The sequence below is a fragment of the Tyto alba genome, unplaced genomic scaffold, assembly GCF_018691265.1.
Source record: "Tyto alba isolate M040663 unplaced genomic scaffold, T.alba_DEE_v4.0 Super-Scaffold_17, whole genome shotgun sequence".
Taxonomy (NCBI): Eukaryota; Metazoa; Chordata; class Aves; order Strigiformes; family Tytonidae; genus Tyto; species Tyto alba.
The window spans coordinates 5,708,212-5,724,126 of NW_024881279.1; the positions used below are offsets into that span (position 1 = coordinate 5,708,212).

General features: G+C 38.2%; 1 protein-coding gene across 2 annotated transcripts in view; it reads right to left on the reverse strand.

The window, feature by feature from the left end:
• Positions 1 to 15,915, reverse strand: part of TRPC7 (transient receptor potential cation channel subfamily C member 7) — a 76,723-nt gene that overhangs the window by 42,951 nt on the left and 17,857 nt on the right. For both annotated transcript variants that reach the window (XM_033006318.2, XM_033006317.2), the window contains exon 3: positions 3,749 to 3,931. In XM_033006318.2, the coding sequence (XP_032862209.1) occupies positions 3,749 to 3,931 (183 nt within the window). The remainder of the gene's footprint in view (positions 1 to 3,748; positions 3,932 to 15,915) is intronic.

The following is a 15,915-nucleotide window of genomic DNA, read 5'->3' on the forward strand; positions in this document are numbered from 1 at the left end:
ACTGAAAACAAAATTGTGTAGTTGTTTCAAGGAAAAAAAAAAAATAAAACAACACATTATTCTGCAATTTTAAGTCAATAACATGAAGTAAACTCTCACTTAGATGTTGTAAGCCTGAATGAAGAGCAGCTGAGAGTATCCTTAGCTCAAGAAGCTCAAGATCAGTTTTATTTTCTTTCCTTGGGACCAGAACAGAAATTTAGCAACTCAAGCCACTTTTGGATATAATCCACTAGAAACACCCAACATAAAAAATTCCTGTTTCACCTTAATGCTGCTTTCAATTTTGCCACTTCCAGGAGTAGCTGCTGGACTCCACTATGGTGTTTGCTCTCACACAGCAGTGGTTCCTCAGCCCTCTCCTACACTATCCAAAGCAAGCACCCAAACAGCCTTGCTGCAGCATCAGCAGGGTGCTCTGTTGCTCTTCCTGCACCCAAACTTTCTCCTCCTTTTCCCTGAGGCCCTGCACAGCTGCAGGAGATAGAAATATGTTCTTGACTGAAGTATGCAAGTGCGAATCATAGATAATAATATCAGAGGAGAATAGTAAATTTGCAACAAGCCCATAACATGGGCTAAAAGTCTATTTCTTGGAAAGAATCCAGGACTCAGTAAACACTCAAATATTTGCAAATTGTTTGGTTTCCTCTTGACAAACTGTTCCAGTTGTAGTAATATTCGAGGAATCATGAATCATTAGGACAGCTAATTTTCAGGGAGAATTGACTCTGGAAAACTTGAAAGCAGGACACTTGAGTGCAGTTTACCAAGAATCCTGGGGTACAGAGTGATTATTTAGTTCTTTTAGGAAGGGTAGAGAATTAGAGTAATACAACATTTTTAAAGACCACTTTGTAAAGTACTGTAATTTTAGCTTTGTCCTTGCTGTGAAATATGCTCGAGCAGAGTTTCTTAATTCTTCAATGACCTTCTATATAAACTCTTTCAATTATAACAGAGCTTCAAATTTGCTTTCTTGCCATCATCTCATATGTCTTAGTAGCATGCTTTACAGAAAAAAAGGAAAAAAATAAGAGACAGACAAGTGAAGTCTGGAACTTTTGATGCTTTCTTGAATGATTTTCCAACTTGCCAACTAAACTTCCAGGACATTAAGAGCATAATTCTTGGTGAATTACAGCATCCACATCTCAGCACCCACACTTGGCCTGGGCAGGCAGCACCGCCAGACCAAGTAAGGGGCTGAGGCTTTGGGCACAGCGGGTGGGTGACTCCCTCTGCCTTTCATACTTGCAGGGCCACATGTGATGTTGCTTACACCTGATAGTCACTGCATTAGCTTTGAAAAAGGGACTTCAAATTTACAGAGTCTGTCCCAGAATTGATTTATTAAATACATATAATAATTCACCCTTCACCTCACCCCTCTCTACTACAGGATTTTCTTAAATTGAAAATAGATTTCAAAACACAGGTTTTGTATACACAGGACTAAATACCTCTCAGCTGGATAAAAAAATTTGTACCTGAAATGTATTGCCTCTTAAGGAAATCATTACTCCGTAACCACAACATAATCTCTTTGTTCAGCAAGTGTGATAAATATCAGTCTATTATCATAAGTCACTGCCAATAACTTAACCCATTTGTCTGAATGTGTTTCTGCCTCCCACAAATGGAACTATCTTACTTTCAAGTTAGCAGTTAGATGTTTATCTTACACATAGACACATACTGCTTGCTGAAAAAAAAAGTATTCCAAAAAGTGCTAACCTGCAAGACAACATGAAGTTGATAAATGTTCATTTTTATGTTCTGTAATTAGTTTAACAGTTATTACCAGTGAGCAACAAGTTATGGTGATCCAGAAAAGATTCTCAGATTTCCCGGGTGTAAGAAGATATTTATACAGAAAAAGATCAACTAAATATGACCTACCACAGATGCTTTAGGTCAGTGTACATGCATTATGAAAAGGCACACACATATACAAGGTAAGAAATGGAGGAAATGTTCCTCTGAGTAAGGTAGGATGAATGTGCTCAAAGCAGCATAATAACTAACAGCAATTTAGCTCTGGCTAATGGTCTTGGTATCTAAAGGATGACACAAATATTTAGAAGAACAAACAAGCAAAACAGTGCAGAAGACTTCCCACATTGAAAAGGTTTGAGGTTCTAACCAACTTCATGATAATTCTCAGACCATAAGTCACTGAGGACTATTCCTTGATGAGGTGCTATCAGTGTCTTTTAGATGAGTTCATTTTCTGAAGGAGCACCAGAGCAAGTTTGGTCTCCTGTTACCAAAGCAACAACTTCAGTAACTAAATCTGACCCAGCTTGTTGAAAGGCATGTAACTAAGAGTGAACTAAGACGTTATGCTCAGTTTTGGTGATGGAACGATGCAGTGACACAACATCCTAGGAGGAAATATTTGGCTCCATACTATGTACTCCTGCATGAAAGCAATTAATTTCAAATAAGAGTTTTAAGATTCTCTTTAATTAATGGCTTTCATAACAGGAAAAGACCTTCTCCAGCCAGCACAGAAGCAGAGTTAAGAGGCAAACTGAAGCAGGTGGTGGGTTTGGGAGGGGAAAGAGAGAGCAGATGTTAGCTTGAAAATTTGGAACACTCTTCAAGTCCCATAGCAGGAGCCCAGTTTCCATCAATGCATATTGTAGGAGCAATTAATTGGGACCACCCAGACCTATGATTTGCCAGAATCAAATTTTCCATTCACACAACATACTTCCGTAAAGCTGCATGTTTGTTTAAAATACTTCTAAAAGTCATTCAATTTTCCTGTTTTTCCTTAAAATATACATCTTCCTTCTGTTTTATAGATTTGGGGAAATCCAAACTTTTAGAATATGGATGTGGAACTTCAGGAGAATGGAAGCTGGAGATCTATCAGTTTTTATCAGTGTTTATCTACTTTAACATGCTTTCAAAAAATAAAACTCCTAATTAATCATAAATTGATTTTTGGTGTTTCAGTCTAATTCTGAATAAAAATTACAAAACTTCTTTTTTAATAATTTAAATTCCACTTTCCACCATGCTGCAGTGAAGGGACTTGACTATGACAAAATCACTACTTTTTGTGTATGCTCTTTCTGTGACATTACAGAAAGGTAACATTTTTGATGGTTGCAAGTGGCTTTGGAGGCTAACTAACCCGAAATGTGGATCAGAGCTAAGTGGTCAGGAAGCATTTGAGAGCAGATGGGTGAGACAGGATGCTTGGTCTGCTGACTTCCATCAAGCTGCAGAGACAGTCAAAGCAGAAGATCTAGTTTGAAGGAAAGACAGACAATTTGGCAATGGTAAAGATTCTCTTCTTTTATAATCTGTGGCCAAAGATGCCACAGCATCTGCTAGGTTCATCCCTTACCTTCATGTAAATCACAGTGAAGAAAGGAAGACCCTCAGTTTGCTTTGGTAGCAACTTTTGGTCCCTGATGAAATCTGTAGAGATTCATAGTCATGACCTGCACAGGAAGCACTGCTCTACGGGCAGCCCCTTAGGCCATCTATACATCCATGTCTATCACTTTAAAATAAATGCCATACCTGTGGTAATATTCCCTTTGCAAATAACCTTTTCCATATTAAAGTATGTGAGAAAATGCAAATCAAGCCATAAAACAATAAAATTCTAGGGATAGTCCTGGTCCTGATGAAACTTATCTTTCATTTGTTATCTTTCAGGAGACATCGAGGAAACATAATTTAGATATGAAGACATATTCACCCAGGACCCAAAGAAATACCTTACCTTTTTGACCTCGTATTTAATAGCAAGTTTAATCCTGCTCAGACTTGGCCGGTGGTGCTCAGGGCACAAATGTATGTTCACATCTCCATTCAGAATAGCCTCTACTTCTTCGGTGTCTCTGCAAAGGTCCAGCACCCCCACAACAAAGTCCTTGCATTGCATAGATAGCTTCCTATAGTCGTTCTAAAGGAAAACAGAGAAAAACAGGTTATTTAATTGTGTACTTGAAAGCATGCTTCAAACAAACAAACCAAAAAAGCAAGAGAAAGCAATTGTGAGCAAGGTTACTTCTGCAAAACTACCAGCTGGAGTAGTAAGAAAATACTTGATTTCACCCAGGATGTAGCGTAACTAGCTTTTCACAATTTACATGAAATCCTCTAGACTTAATTAGCAATGTTTCTATCAGTAGCAGAGTTTACATAACAATAGTCCATGCTTTACAGAACAACAAATAAATAATTTATAGGAAAATCTTGATTTTAAGCAACACACTTGACCCCTCCTTTCCATGTGGCATATCTTCTAAGAATGTGAAAAGGTGGCCAAACAAAGGTCTTGCTAATGGGGTAGAATTTACAGCAAATTTTACTATTTAGATGAGTTGTTAGTAATTCTTTCTTTAGTAACTTTCAAGGAGTTTCAGACTGGTACAACAAGCTCGAGCATCATACACACATGTGTTCAAATGAAATATCTAGCTGCAATATCACATTCAGTTTTGAATTTATTACTTAACAATTTGGTTAAACAGTCCTTAAAGAACATCCAGAGGATCATTTTTGCCATGATTCTCCAGGAAATGGGACTTCAGAAACTCAACGTGATTTCCTATGAAATAATTTCACCTTGCAAACTCAAATTACGTTTATGGGAAAAGAGATAGTATGTAGCTGACTTGATACAGGGCTAGAAGAGAAATTTCAATGCCTTAAATTAAATTGTGATTTATTTTCATATGCTGACACTTAAAAAATGAGGAAAATGTCACCATCTGAGTAAATGCAGTAAATTAGAACAATTAAGGACACCATTAATATCGTAATATAATGGTGATACTAAAGACTCAATGCAACAAATAGAAATAATAAGCATAAGACAAGCTTTTACTGACTTGAGAGATCTTTTCAAATTAGGTTTGATGAGTTAATTAAATTCAGCATCTTATCTAATTATGCCAGCAGCCAAAAAAAGAACATATTTAAACCTGGGTTTGATGAATGTCTAAGAGTAACCTGGCTTTGTAGTCCTATATTTTCTAAATTATTAATTCTAACATTTACACATAGCACCATATTAGTGTTCCTTGTTAGGGAAAGATCTCAAAGCACTGTGCAAACATTCATTAATTAGGTAGAACAGCACAGTCTAAAATATGATGTTATTAGAGGTGACTAAATTTCTTTGGACAGTTTTTCAACTTCAAAACTGATACCCTCTTGATAATGAATATTTTTAAAATAAATTGGTTTAATGATTTTGTCATAGGTTTGAGGTTGTTTCTAGTGTGTGTGTGTGTGTGTCCCAACTTTGCTTACTATGCTGTCCTGTATGCTGAAGGCTCTGAAGAGCTGTTTCACTCAGTACAGAAAAAATCAATAGTCACAGAGAACTAGAAAGCCCTTCAGGGATGGGATTAGAGCATTCTTGCAGAAATGGGAAGATGCTATTTCTGATAGGTGTCTAAGGGAAAGGGCTGAAGACGAGAGCTGGGGAATAGCCTATGTTTTAAAGGTAACACCTTCTTCAAGGTGGAACTTGTATGTTTACATCCTCTTATCTCTCAAAAAGGTTGAAATCTGGGTTTTCCTTTTCCTTGAGAGTTGTAATCAGACCACATGTTCTAACTAGAGTGTTTGTAAGTGGAGATCAGCAAGAACTTCAAATCTTCATTAAAAGGAGACATAATATATAAAAACAAGCAGATGTTTATCTCTGGTAGAGCAGATGTATGCCCCATTGCAGAAACTGGGGCCCCAAGACTTCTATAAGTGTGCCAATTTAGTGCACTAAGATATATGATGTCCTTAAGTTTCAGGCAGAAAATGCTTGTACATTTGCATCTAAATCTAGTGTATGTATTTTGTGGAGGTACAGTTTACAGAGTGAATGTTATCAAATATGGGGTGAAGTAAGGTCTGAAATGTAAATGAATGACAGATTGTACTTTATGGATTTAAAGTGCTCCTCTCTAATCAGTTCTGTGCTTTAATCTTCACCATACCAAGATGAATTTCATTAAATAGAAAGCTTGTATGTTCATTGAGAGAATAGATGCCCAAACAAAAATATCAGTCTGGAAGTAACTACAGAAATTGTGAAGGACATCAAATATAGGTAGATCTGAAAATAGTCGTAGGCTGGGAATGAAATACCTAGCTATCACAGGTAGTGGTGACACATAAATAGCCCAGCAGGTTGTTTTTTTTAAACAAACAAACAAACAAACAAACAAACAAACAAGGGTGAGAACTCTGCTAAACTTTAATACCGTTCTCTGTGTACTGTTTGCAAAGTTCACAAGCTTATCTCTTAGCCGGCACATTTTAGGTAATTCTCGTCACCATTCCACATCATCTGAACAACCGGTATGTATTAGCTCAGATTATTTTTCCTCTTCTGCTTTCTTTAAGAAAAGCAGTTTAGTTAGCAACTAGGAAAGTGATTCTAAAGCAACTGTAAATGGCAGGCTCCCAGCTGGCAAACTCCATCAATGCCCAACTTTATTCACATCTCCAAGCCTAATGTTTTTACCGGTTCTGTACATTTGCGGAGATTATGAATGGTTTTTCTGTTCAAAATTATTTACTCCAGTTTTTAAGTAGACACAAACAGCAACACAATCTACCCAAGATACAGGCTGTATAAAGAATAAAATAAAATAAAATAAAATAAAATAAAATAAAATAAAATAAAATAAAATAAAATAAAATAAAATAAAATAAAATAATAAAATAAGTAAATTATAATAAAATAAAATAGCCTTCCAGCCAATCTGCAGCCAGGCAGGAGACCAGTTTACTGATCTAAGGAGACTTTGCTCACATGTTAAGACAAGCCTCAATGATCACTGAACCTGCTGCGTCTTCTGATGATCCCTTTTACAAAAGCATTTGTCACCTTTGTTCTGGCTTCTTTAATGCTCACAGTCAGCATAGAAAATCCTGTTCAGTCTGATGGTGAGAACACAGCCACTCAGTGGCTCTCCTCATGCTAATGCCTTTCCCTTTGCAAGCACAGAATATTGGCTGAATCTTTACTAGAAACTGAGATTATCAGGAGACTAACAGCCGAGCTTCTCCTGACCCTGGCTTGCATAGTGTAGCTTTGATGATGCAAGCAGAAATGACCTACCTGCATATAAAATACTGCATTGCAAGTCATGACATTTACAAGCTGCATGCAAGCTATATTGGTGTATGTGCCAGTGCTGTATAAATTGCTTGCATTTTACACATTTGGAAGCATCTGAGATCCTACATACCCTGCACAAAGGAGTGCTGTGACAGTCGTGGGGCTCAATTTTGTGTAGGAGAGATGGCTGCATCCCCAGGGCAAGGGCTAGCAAGAGGTGGAAGAGTCGGGAGAAAGAGGTGAAGGAGAACCAAGATGCATTTCCAGTTACTTTTTGTTACATCAAGGTTTCTGAAGATCAGAGCCCTGAGGACTCTTGGTGACTGTGCCAGGAGACAGAGGGGCAGACAGCCACTATGTCTTGGGGTGCAAAGGGCCAGCCCCCACTTCACCACTGCCTCTGCCAGCTGGGTTTGACCCCCAAACCAGGCACTTCATAGCCCTCCCAACCTAAACACATTTCTGGGGGGAACCATCCTGGTTGCAAGCCTGGCCAGGCGGTGGGCTACAAGTGGGTGTCCTTCCTCCCACTGCAACAAGAAACTTAAAGCTGGAGACATAAAAATCCAGCTCAGTCCTCTCAGCAGCGTTGTGAAAACAAACACAGGCAAAGACAGTAACCCAAACCTTCCTGAGTACTCCAGTTAGCTGCCACGTTACAGAGGTCTGAGGATTATGAGTTTCATAAAACAGATGGATCTTTACAGTAATGAAAACCACAAATCATACATGAGGGATGCTGAGGCCTCATCCTGACAAGCTGAGCACTGTCAAGCTTCAGGGAGGAAGATGAAAGATACAACTAAGTACACAAGAGAGATAGTCTGCTTCAAATAACACATGGAACAGTATTTTATTTCCTATAGAGACGGTGAGTAGAGAATGATCAGGAGAATGCTTCAGAATGTTACAGTATAATTTTTTTTTAAACTATAACATAATAAAAGGATTCCAAATTAGTCATTTCCTGCTTCTTCTAACACTGTTGTGCATGTGGAGTTAAAAATGTCTAATTTGGCTGTTTTGAAAAGGCTGATGGTACTTGTCATTCATTGCAATTTCTCTGAGTACCCTATTATTATCTGTTGATTATGTTCTAAATGAACTCTGTCATGTCTCCACATCTGTTCAAAACCACCCAGATTTCTTCAGAAAAGAACTGTTTCAGGTCAAAGGGATACAGTCTGAGTAAAAAGTTAAGTGGAATAAGAAAAAGTAAGACCTGCAACTTATCTTGGCTAGTTAATGAAAAAAAAAAACAAAAACAAAACAAACAAAAAAACCCCCACAAACAAACCACAAAACCAAAAACCAAATAAAAAACCAAAACAACAACAACAACAACAACAAAAAAAAAAAAAATAAAAAACAAAACCAAAACAAATCAAAACAACTATTTAAAAAGCAATCATAGCCAAGGATTGGAAAGCATCTTCACCCATAGGAGTCCACTTCTTTAACACCAGCACTGCAGGTGCATTTTAGACAGCACATAGAGGTCTGTCCTCAATGCTGCAACATGTAGTGAGCAATCTGAGATTTGCTGAAGCCCTCAGTGCCGATGAGCTTTCACCAGAAACTGGAGTGGGGCCAGTGGTTCAGAAACTAAGAGGATCAAACAACTTTATATGCAATTACAAACTACCTCCCCAGTCCCAGATTCAGGAGCACACTTGGGTTTATGTTTAAGTCCTGATGATGCTGATGAAATACTTGTAAGCAAGTGTTTCAGTGAAGCACTGAAGGAATCTTTCAGGCTTCAGGAATTTTGAAGTGGGATGAGTTTGTCAATCAATCTACAGGTTTTTTTGGTTGCTATTGTAGATTATTCACTACACAGTTGTTACTGGAAATGGGACCACAGACCCACAGGATGGTGCATGGCACACAAGTACAGAATAACCTGTACAAGTGCACTATTCATGAAAATCACTCCATAGGTCACCATTTAGGACATTAAATTCACTCTAATAAATGCTTCCAAATAACATCTGCAAATAATAGGATAGGAACCACAAGCCAGCAATAGATATTCTAAGCAGAGATAATTCCAAGTTTCACAGTTTTTACTGCTATCCTGTATACAGCTAGGTGCTCTGTTAGCCTATACTAAAACTTCAGGGTCAGACTTCTGATCAGAAAAACTAGTATTGCAGATGAGTTTCTCTTTGAATATACAACCACATATATGGCTCAGAATTACTTAATTTACAGAGCGTTTTGTAGGAAAAAAAAAAAAAAAAAGCAACCTAATACACTTTTTTTTTTTTTTTCCCCCCCAAATAAAAAGAGAAGGGGAGCAGACGTAAGATGATGGCTCTATATGAAAGCCAACATTTCTCAAGGGCTCTGTCCACGGTATATTGTCTGTCTTATAAACCTCTCCACTGGAATCTGAGGGTTTCCACACAAATCCAAGACTTCTGGATCCAAGACCAGAAAGCCTCTGTGTACTCTCAGTGCATTCACAGATGAACTGCATGGCACATACCTGCTGAATCCAACCCCCTGTCTGTGAGCAAGGCAGGAGCTGTGTGCTCAGCAGTAAATCTGGCATTTCTGGGTAGCACTGAGTTTGTTGTGCCAATGAGAACTGTAGGCATGCTATGCAGAGCTTCTCTTTATGTTTCCTTGAAGATCTTGGCTCTTTGTATTTAATCTACATCACACACACACATATATCACATAGAGAAATACTGCATTGCTTAGATTAACATTTTGAGAAGGAGCAGTAGAAAAAATGAGAAATAACTCTGTAAACGTGAACAGAAAACTCTGCCAAATAAAAATACTTGTAGAAAGAAAACAAAGATGAGAGAAAGAAACAGGGGAGAAGGCCAGTAATATTACATGTTAGATTTGAAACAAAATTTTTAATAAACCATCATGTAAAATACTCAAAATACTTATAAATATTTACCAATTAGATATCACATGAAATATGCACAAGCCAGTTTAAAAGCTGTTGGACAAATTTCCTTCTGGGTATTTACACTGTGTGTGACTGGCCATATGTTTAGGAATGAAAAAGACCTGTGGGAGGGAAGGCGATGAGAGGAGATGCTAAGAAAGGGCCCTGCACTGATCCTGCTCATGTAGCCATGTTATCTTCTGAAGTGCACCGAGCACCCCTTTCAAAGAGCCCTGTTGACTATGCACTTAACTGCTGACATGTTTAGCTACAGCTGAGTGCATTTCTATTGTTTCCAGACTAAATGTCTACATTCACAGACTATGCAAAGCCCGTACAGTTAATTTTCCAGAAAACACATCAGGTTTGTTTATGTCCTCTTGCTTCTTAAGTGTCAGCACATCAGTGATTTTTTTGGAGCTTTGAGTGTACTATGTCATATTCAGTGGGTATGTCTCTGAAAATAAAGCCAAATGCTCATTTAAAACATTTCACTACTCAGGTGCATGTTGCTAAGTGTGTCTGGAGGTAACAACAGATGCCATTGGTTCATTTTTTCAATGATCCAGACCTTGACATCTTCACCCCAGTGAGCATAATATAATAAGCAATCTGTTCAAATACAAGAGTTTGACATTTCAGAAGTGTGTGTCTGTTGCTTTCCAAGCAATTTGGACCTCTCTAAATGGAGCCAAGAGAAACATGGCAACTGTTTGCTCTCTGAAGTGTGCCAGGCTGCAGCATGGTACAACAGAGAAGCAGTGCCTGCAGGCAAAGGGTGATTTTAAACCTTGTGAGGGAGTGTCAGGGGACATGAAGAGACGCCTCCAATAAAGGAGCCCAAGGACAAAACAGACAGCGCTGTCTGTGTTGGCATTATTTTGGGCTGAAGAAGCCCAGAAAAAAACAGTATGCTTTGACTGAGTACAAAAAAAAATTGTGTGGCTTTCAATAAGCCATGAAAATAACATCCTTTATATTATTACAAGCATTTAAATGGAGTTGCATTGACTGATTTACCATAAGAAATTTTTTTTTTTTTTTTGGTGCCTTTTTTCTCATCAATAGGTTAGGCTTTATAGCTGCAATTCATCTCTTCATATGCACTGCAGAAGCTGATCTCTGAGACAGTACATCCCTTCAACAAGGGGATGGAGCAGTAAGAAATCAATCAACCACTGACTTTGGATTTCACCTTATACCTATTGACTGGCAGATATATCACATCCTTAAAGAAGATAGCCAAGATGGTGTTAATGATTTCTGTGATGGAGTTAGAAATTTGTTTAAATTTGCTACTGTGCTTTTACAGCATTGCTCACAGGTCCAGGCATATTTGTAACCTTCAACAATAACATTCCAAGAGCTTTAAAGTGGGAACTGCCAAAAACAACATAAAAGATAGGTTTTCACCTCCTATTTTGTTTCTACTCTTTTGCACTTTAGCTGTTATGTATCTACCAATTCTACGAATAATTGTTTCTGGGAAATTGTTCGGTTTTGTGATAAACACAGATCCTGTGGGATCAAAACCAATGAATAAATTTTGCAAGGTCTTTCCAACAATAAAAACATTGGAAAATACAAAATACTTCACTTTAATATCCCCCTGAAACCATTCTTTATAATGTGGTTTTTTGTCTTCTTTTAAAATCTAAAATTAATGGATGATTTATTTGGGGAAGTAAAGCCAGGTATCCACTCACATAATCTTAGGAGAAAGGTAAGGATGGAAACTGAACACAATTCCTGACTCTTCAGCCAAAGTTTTAGATTCCCTAGCATAAGAAATTTCAGAATCAGTCCACTCTCATTTCTTTGTATTACTTACATTGAATTTTTTCTATTTGAAACCTAAAATAAGTTTCCTATATATATGAACACTCTCTACACTGAAATTAGTGGATCACTTGACTTATTTAAAATTCTTACCCGGAAGAGAGTACAATATTTTTTTTTTCCTAGTATGCGTCTAAAACATTACCATAAGAACACTTTCATCTCCTCTACTCCTTCCCCACAATGTCACCTTCTTCCCGATAAGTACCATTACTGAGCATCTTCATAGCACGCACATGTGCAGAAACATCAGCGCTATTCAGTGTAGAACTAACACCTTATTCCAAGACTCTGAAGATATTTAAATATGCTCAGAACAGAAATTATGTTGGTTGACAATAATTTTTTAAAATTAGAGTATTTAAAATTTTAAGGTTGGCATAGAAGATTTTCAGCATAAGATGGCATTTGATACTTGATGTACTTCTCTTTCATATCATCTCATCTGGTTTTCAAACCCACATCATAAATAAGCCACATGCTTTTGATGCCTCAACTAATTAAAAGTTGTTTTTTTACCTTCTTGCAGATTTTCCAAGCTCATTTGAATGTTTATGCTGAAACACCTGTTTTCAGAAGATAAAATATTGAGTCCCTGGATGTCACATAAAGAGGACAAGCTATACTTAGGCATTAACTAAATGCTTTGGCATGCAAAATTCAGGGAATACACACATTCAGTGAAGGAGATGGTCTGTCTCACTGTGTTCTCTATTAAATATAAACTACGTATTTCAAAAGAATACTCTGCTAGTTCTCCTGGTGAAGAAGAGTTTGTGATCTGTTAATGACAGCAGTATAATCAAGCACATGATGATGCAATACAAGACTCCAAATCTCTCTCCATTATTTTCAAATATTTGCTTGCTCCTCTAGTCAGAACATGACACTGAGAAATGGCTTTTCTTATTTTTAAAAATGCAAATGGCCCCTGCATTAGAGGAACCTTTATCTCAACCTTACTTTTATTGTCTTGCAGAAAGAATTCCGCTTGTACCCTCAGATGCATTTCACAAGGTCAGGAGTCCAATGCAGTGTTGGGGTTAACTTCTTCTTGCTGCCTATTCTGTTTTCAACAGAACACTTGCACATGAGATGATGGGCAGCAAATCTGCAGCTTTGATGTGATAGATGTATCAAAACACAAAAGTTACCTTTGGGCCAAACTCCTCATTTCACATACCATCCATACCTTTTCTCTCTGGCAATTTCCCATGTTTATTACATTCCTGATCTGTCTGTTACAAGCTCCACTGGGGGAGATCCACACCTCCTACACAATTTGAGACTGAATAGTTTCCTTGCGCTAAATGCATTAGGTGTTCTCTTTCAATTGTGTGGCCTTTTTTCAGCTCAAATGCTTGAAACCTCTATGTCTCCTGAAAACCGGATGGGAAAAACAGGGAGAAAATAATGGATTTAAATTTAAAGCAATTGCTTGCTTAACACAGCTACGTTTATCCTCTAAGCTGAGCTAAATCTGGCACTTTCAGCTTGCTTAAGGAACACATTTATGTGTTCAAAGGCACTATGAGTCCCATCTCTCCTGGATATTTTGTCTACAAACTGCACCTGCTTATTAAGAGAAAGACTCCTTCTAAATCCAGCCTGTAAATGAATGTTGTCTTAACTGACAGCCATGATGTAATTTACATTGATAACTAAAATAGCAATATGTCTTCCAGATCTCAGATGGCCGACTACCACAGTTGCCAATGTTCAGCAACAACACCTCCTTGGAAAACTCATCATAAGCATCAGATTGGATGAAATTCTGGTCCCCACAGCACCCATGCATCAACCAAGAACTTTGGAAGAATGTGATCCCAGCTGCAGAGTCCTGGCACAGTGCACTCTTAACCATATGGACATCATCCTCTCTCTAAGAAGATCAGACTTAGAGGTGATGCTGAAGCACTTCCTTAAGCATAAATATGAATATAAAAAGTATATAATTACATTTCTCTGTCCAAATCCTGGGGCTTGAAGAGTGACAATGAAATGACACACTTTGCAATGAGCAATTTCCACACTGCACTGGTCTAAGTACCCTGCAACAAATTATATTCCAGGAAATTGTCAATTTTTGATCATGTAAATGCCAAAAAATCATAGACACTAAAGTACCTAGCACCATTTTGTGGCAATGTAAAATTGTTTGTATACCATTCCTGTTTATCCACAATCCAGTGGATAGTCTGCCTAGAAGCAGTGAGGATGAGTTCATTATAATTGTCTACGATAACAACAATTAACAACACAATGAGGGATAAACTAAATCACTTCCCATCTGCATCCTCTTTAATGTTGGACTTGAGATCCTCAGAATGTGTTACTTCGTTTACACTCATTAATATGATATTAATTCCCTAGAGTGCCTTGGATAAACGTACCTGACTCCATTCTCCCATCTGCTGATCTAGTATTATTATTCTATTCAGAGCAGTAGTCGTAATTATGCTCATTTGTAGTTCCAGTCGATATCCTTGCCCAACATGAATAATGAGCAGCAGTCTTTGGAAACCAGTCATCTTGCTCATAATAAACCATCCAGCTCCTAACTCTTCCCTAAAAACCAATGCTGGTGTTAGCTCAATGCTTGGGCCTTTGGTGTAACTAATTATGCTCAAAGCTTACCAATATTGTATTGGAGTGATACTGGAATAGTGACAGCATAATTTTCTGTCTGTTTTCCTCACCAATAATTTGATTTCATCTTTCTGAAAAATGTCTTCACCTTTGGTGCCCTAGAGTATACCCCCTCTTGGTACTATTTATTGCTAAGGGGAGGAGGAAGGGTAACTTTATTATTATGCGATTTTTGTATCAGTAAGTGCTCTGAGAAAACTCTAAGGTGAATGGTGAGTGTGCTAGCAAGGGCAAGCACAAAGTCACAGAAGCTCTGTACTCATTACAGAGGATCCAGTGACTAGGATGGAAAGGGCTAGCATGTCTTTCCTTTCAAACCAGCCAGCTTCAGGCGGCAGGAGCCCTCTTGGCATTATCATCAAGTAGGTGCACCAGTTTTGAATACCAGGACTCGTTTTGCCTTGCACATTCAGCGGGTAAGAAAGGAAAACACTCTGTACCTGTTAACTAAACACAGGCAAGTGGTCAAATCATTCTCCCTATTTATCACAGTGCTACTAGCAGCTGGCAGAGAAACACGAGCTGCTCCTCCCCGGAGCAGCAGCGAGGGCTGCGGCTGAGCGCAGTCCCGGGCAGTTCAGCTTTGCCACTGCAGCCTCCATCTGCCTGCACAGACAAAAAGTCCCCTGGTACCTGGGCTGGGAAGCCAGCAAAGCGGTGAGAGGCATCACAGAAGAATTTGTCTTCCCTTAATTGCTTAGAGACTGGAGAGACAAAGGTAAATGTCTGTGGGATAGCCCAGATCATTGGGAAAGGCTGTGGTAGAGCATAAGCCCTACCTCCCGATACAGCTGTCAGTTTGCTGTGATGGATCTCTTAATCCAAGATGTGATCCATTATTCCTCATTTGTATAAAGAGAGGAATCTGTGAGCTGTGGTCAGCCTCAGATCAGACCCACCAGTTAGTCCACCAGCTTCGCTGTACATACTTCTTTCAAAAGGTAAGGTTGAAATAATAGTTTCAGTAAAACCGAAGATGCTATGATGGTCAAATGAGCCATGATTTTGCCAACTACTGGGGCTTTTCTCCCATGTTAAAGCTGTTATAAAATACAAAATGTGAAATTAATAACATTGTAGTAAGCTGAAGGTTTTATGTTTAATAAAATTTTGAAAGTATTTCAAAACAATTTGTTGCCTGTCTGCTGGATTTGTGACAGTCGTTATATCTTTTAGATTCATCCTTCTGAACATCTGTTCTCAAAAATCTGTGGTAGAGCAGTGCTTGCACACAAAAGACTAACAAAATGCAGGGAAATTGTCTTCATTCCTAAAATCAAAGTAATCTCTAAAACCAAACTTAACTCCTTGCCTCTGATAAACAGAAACAGAGTGAAGAACAGGTATCACAGCATCACTTTTGTTAAAAGAGCTCCAAAAAACAGTTAAATGCCACTTAAATCTTCACACCAGA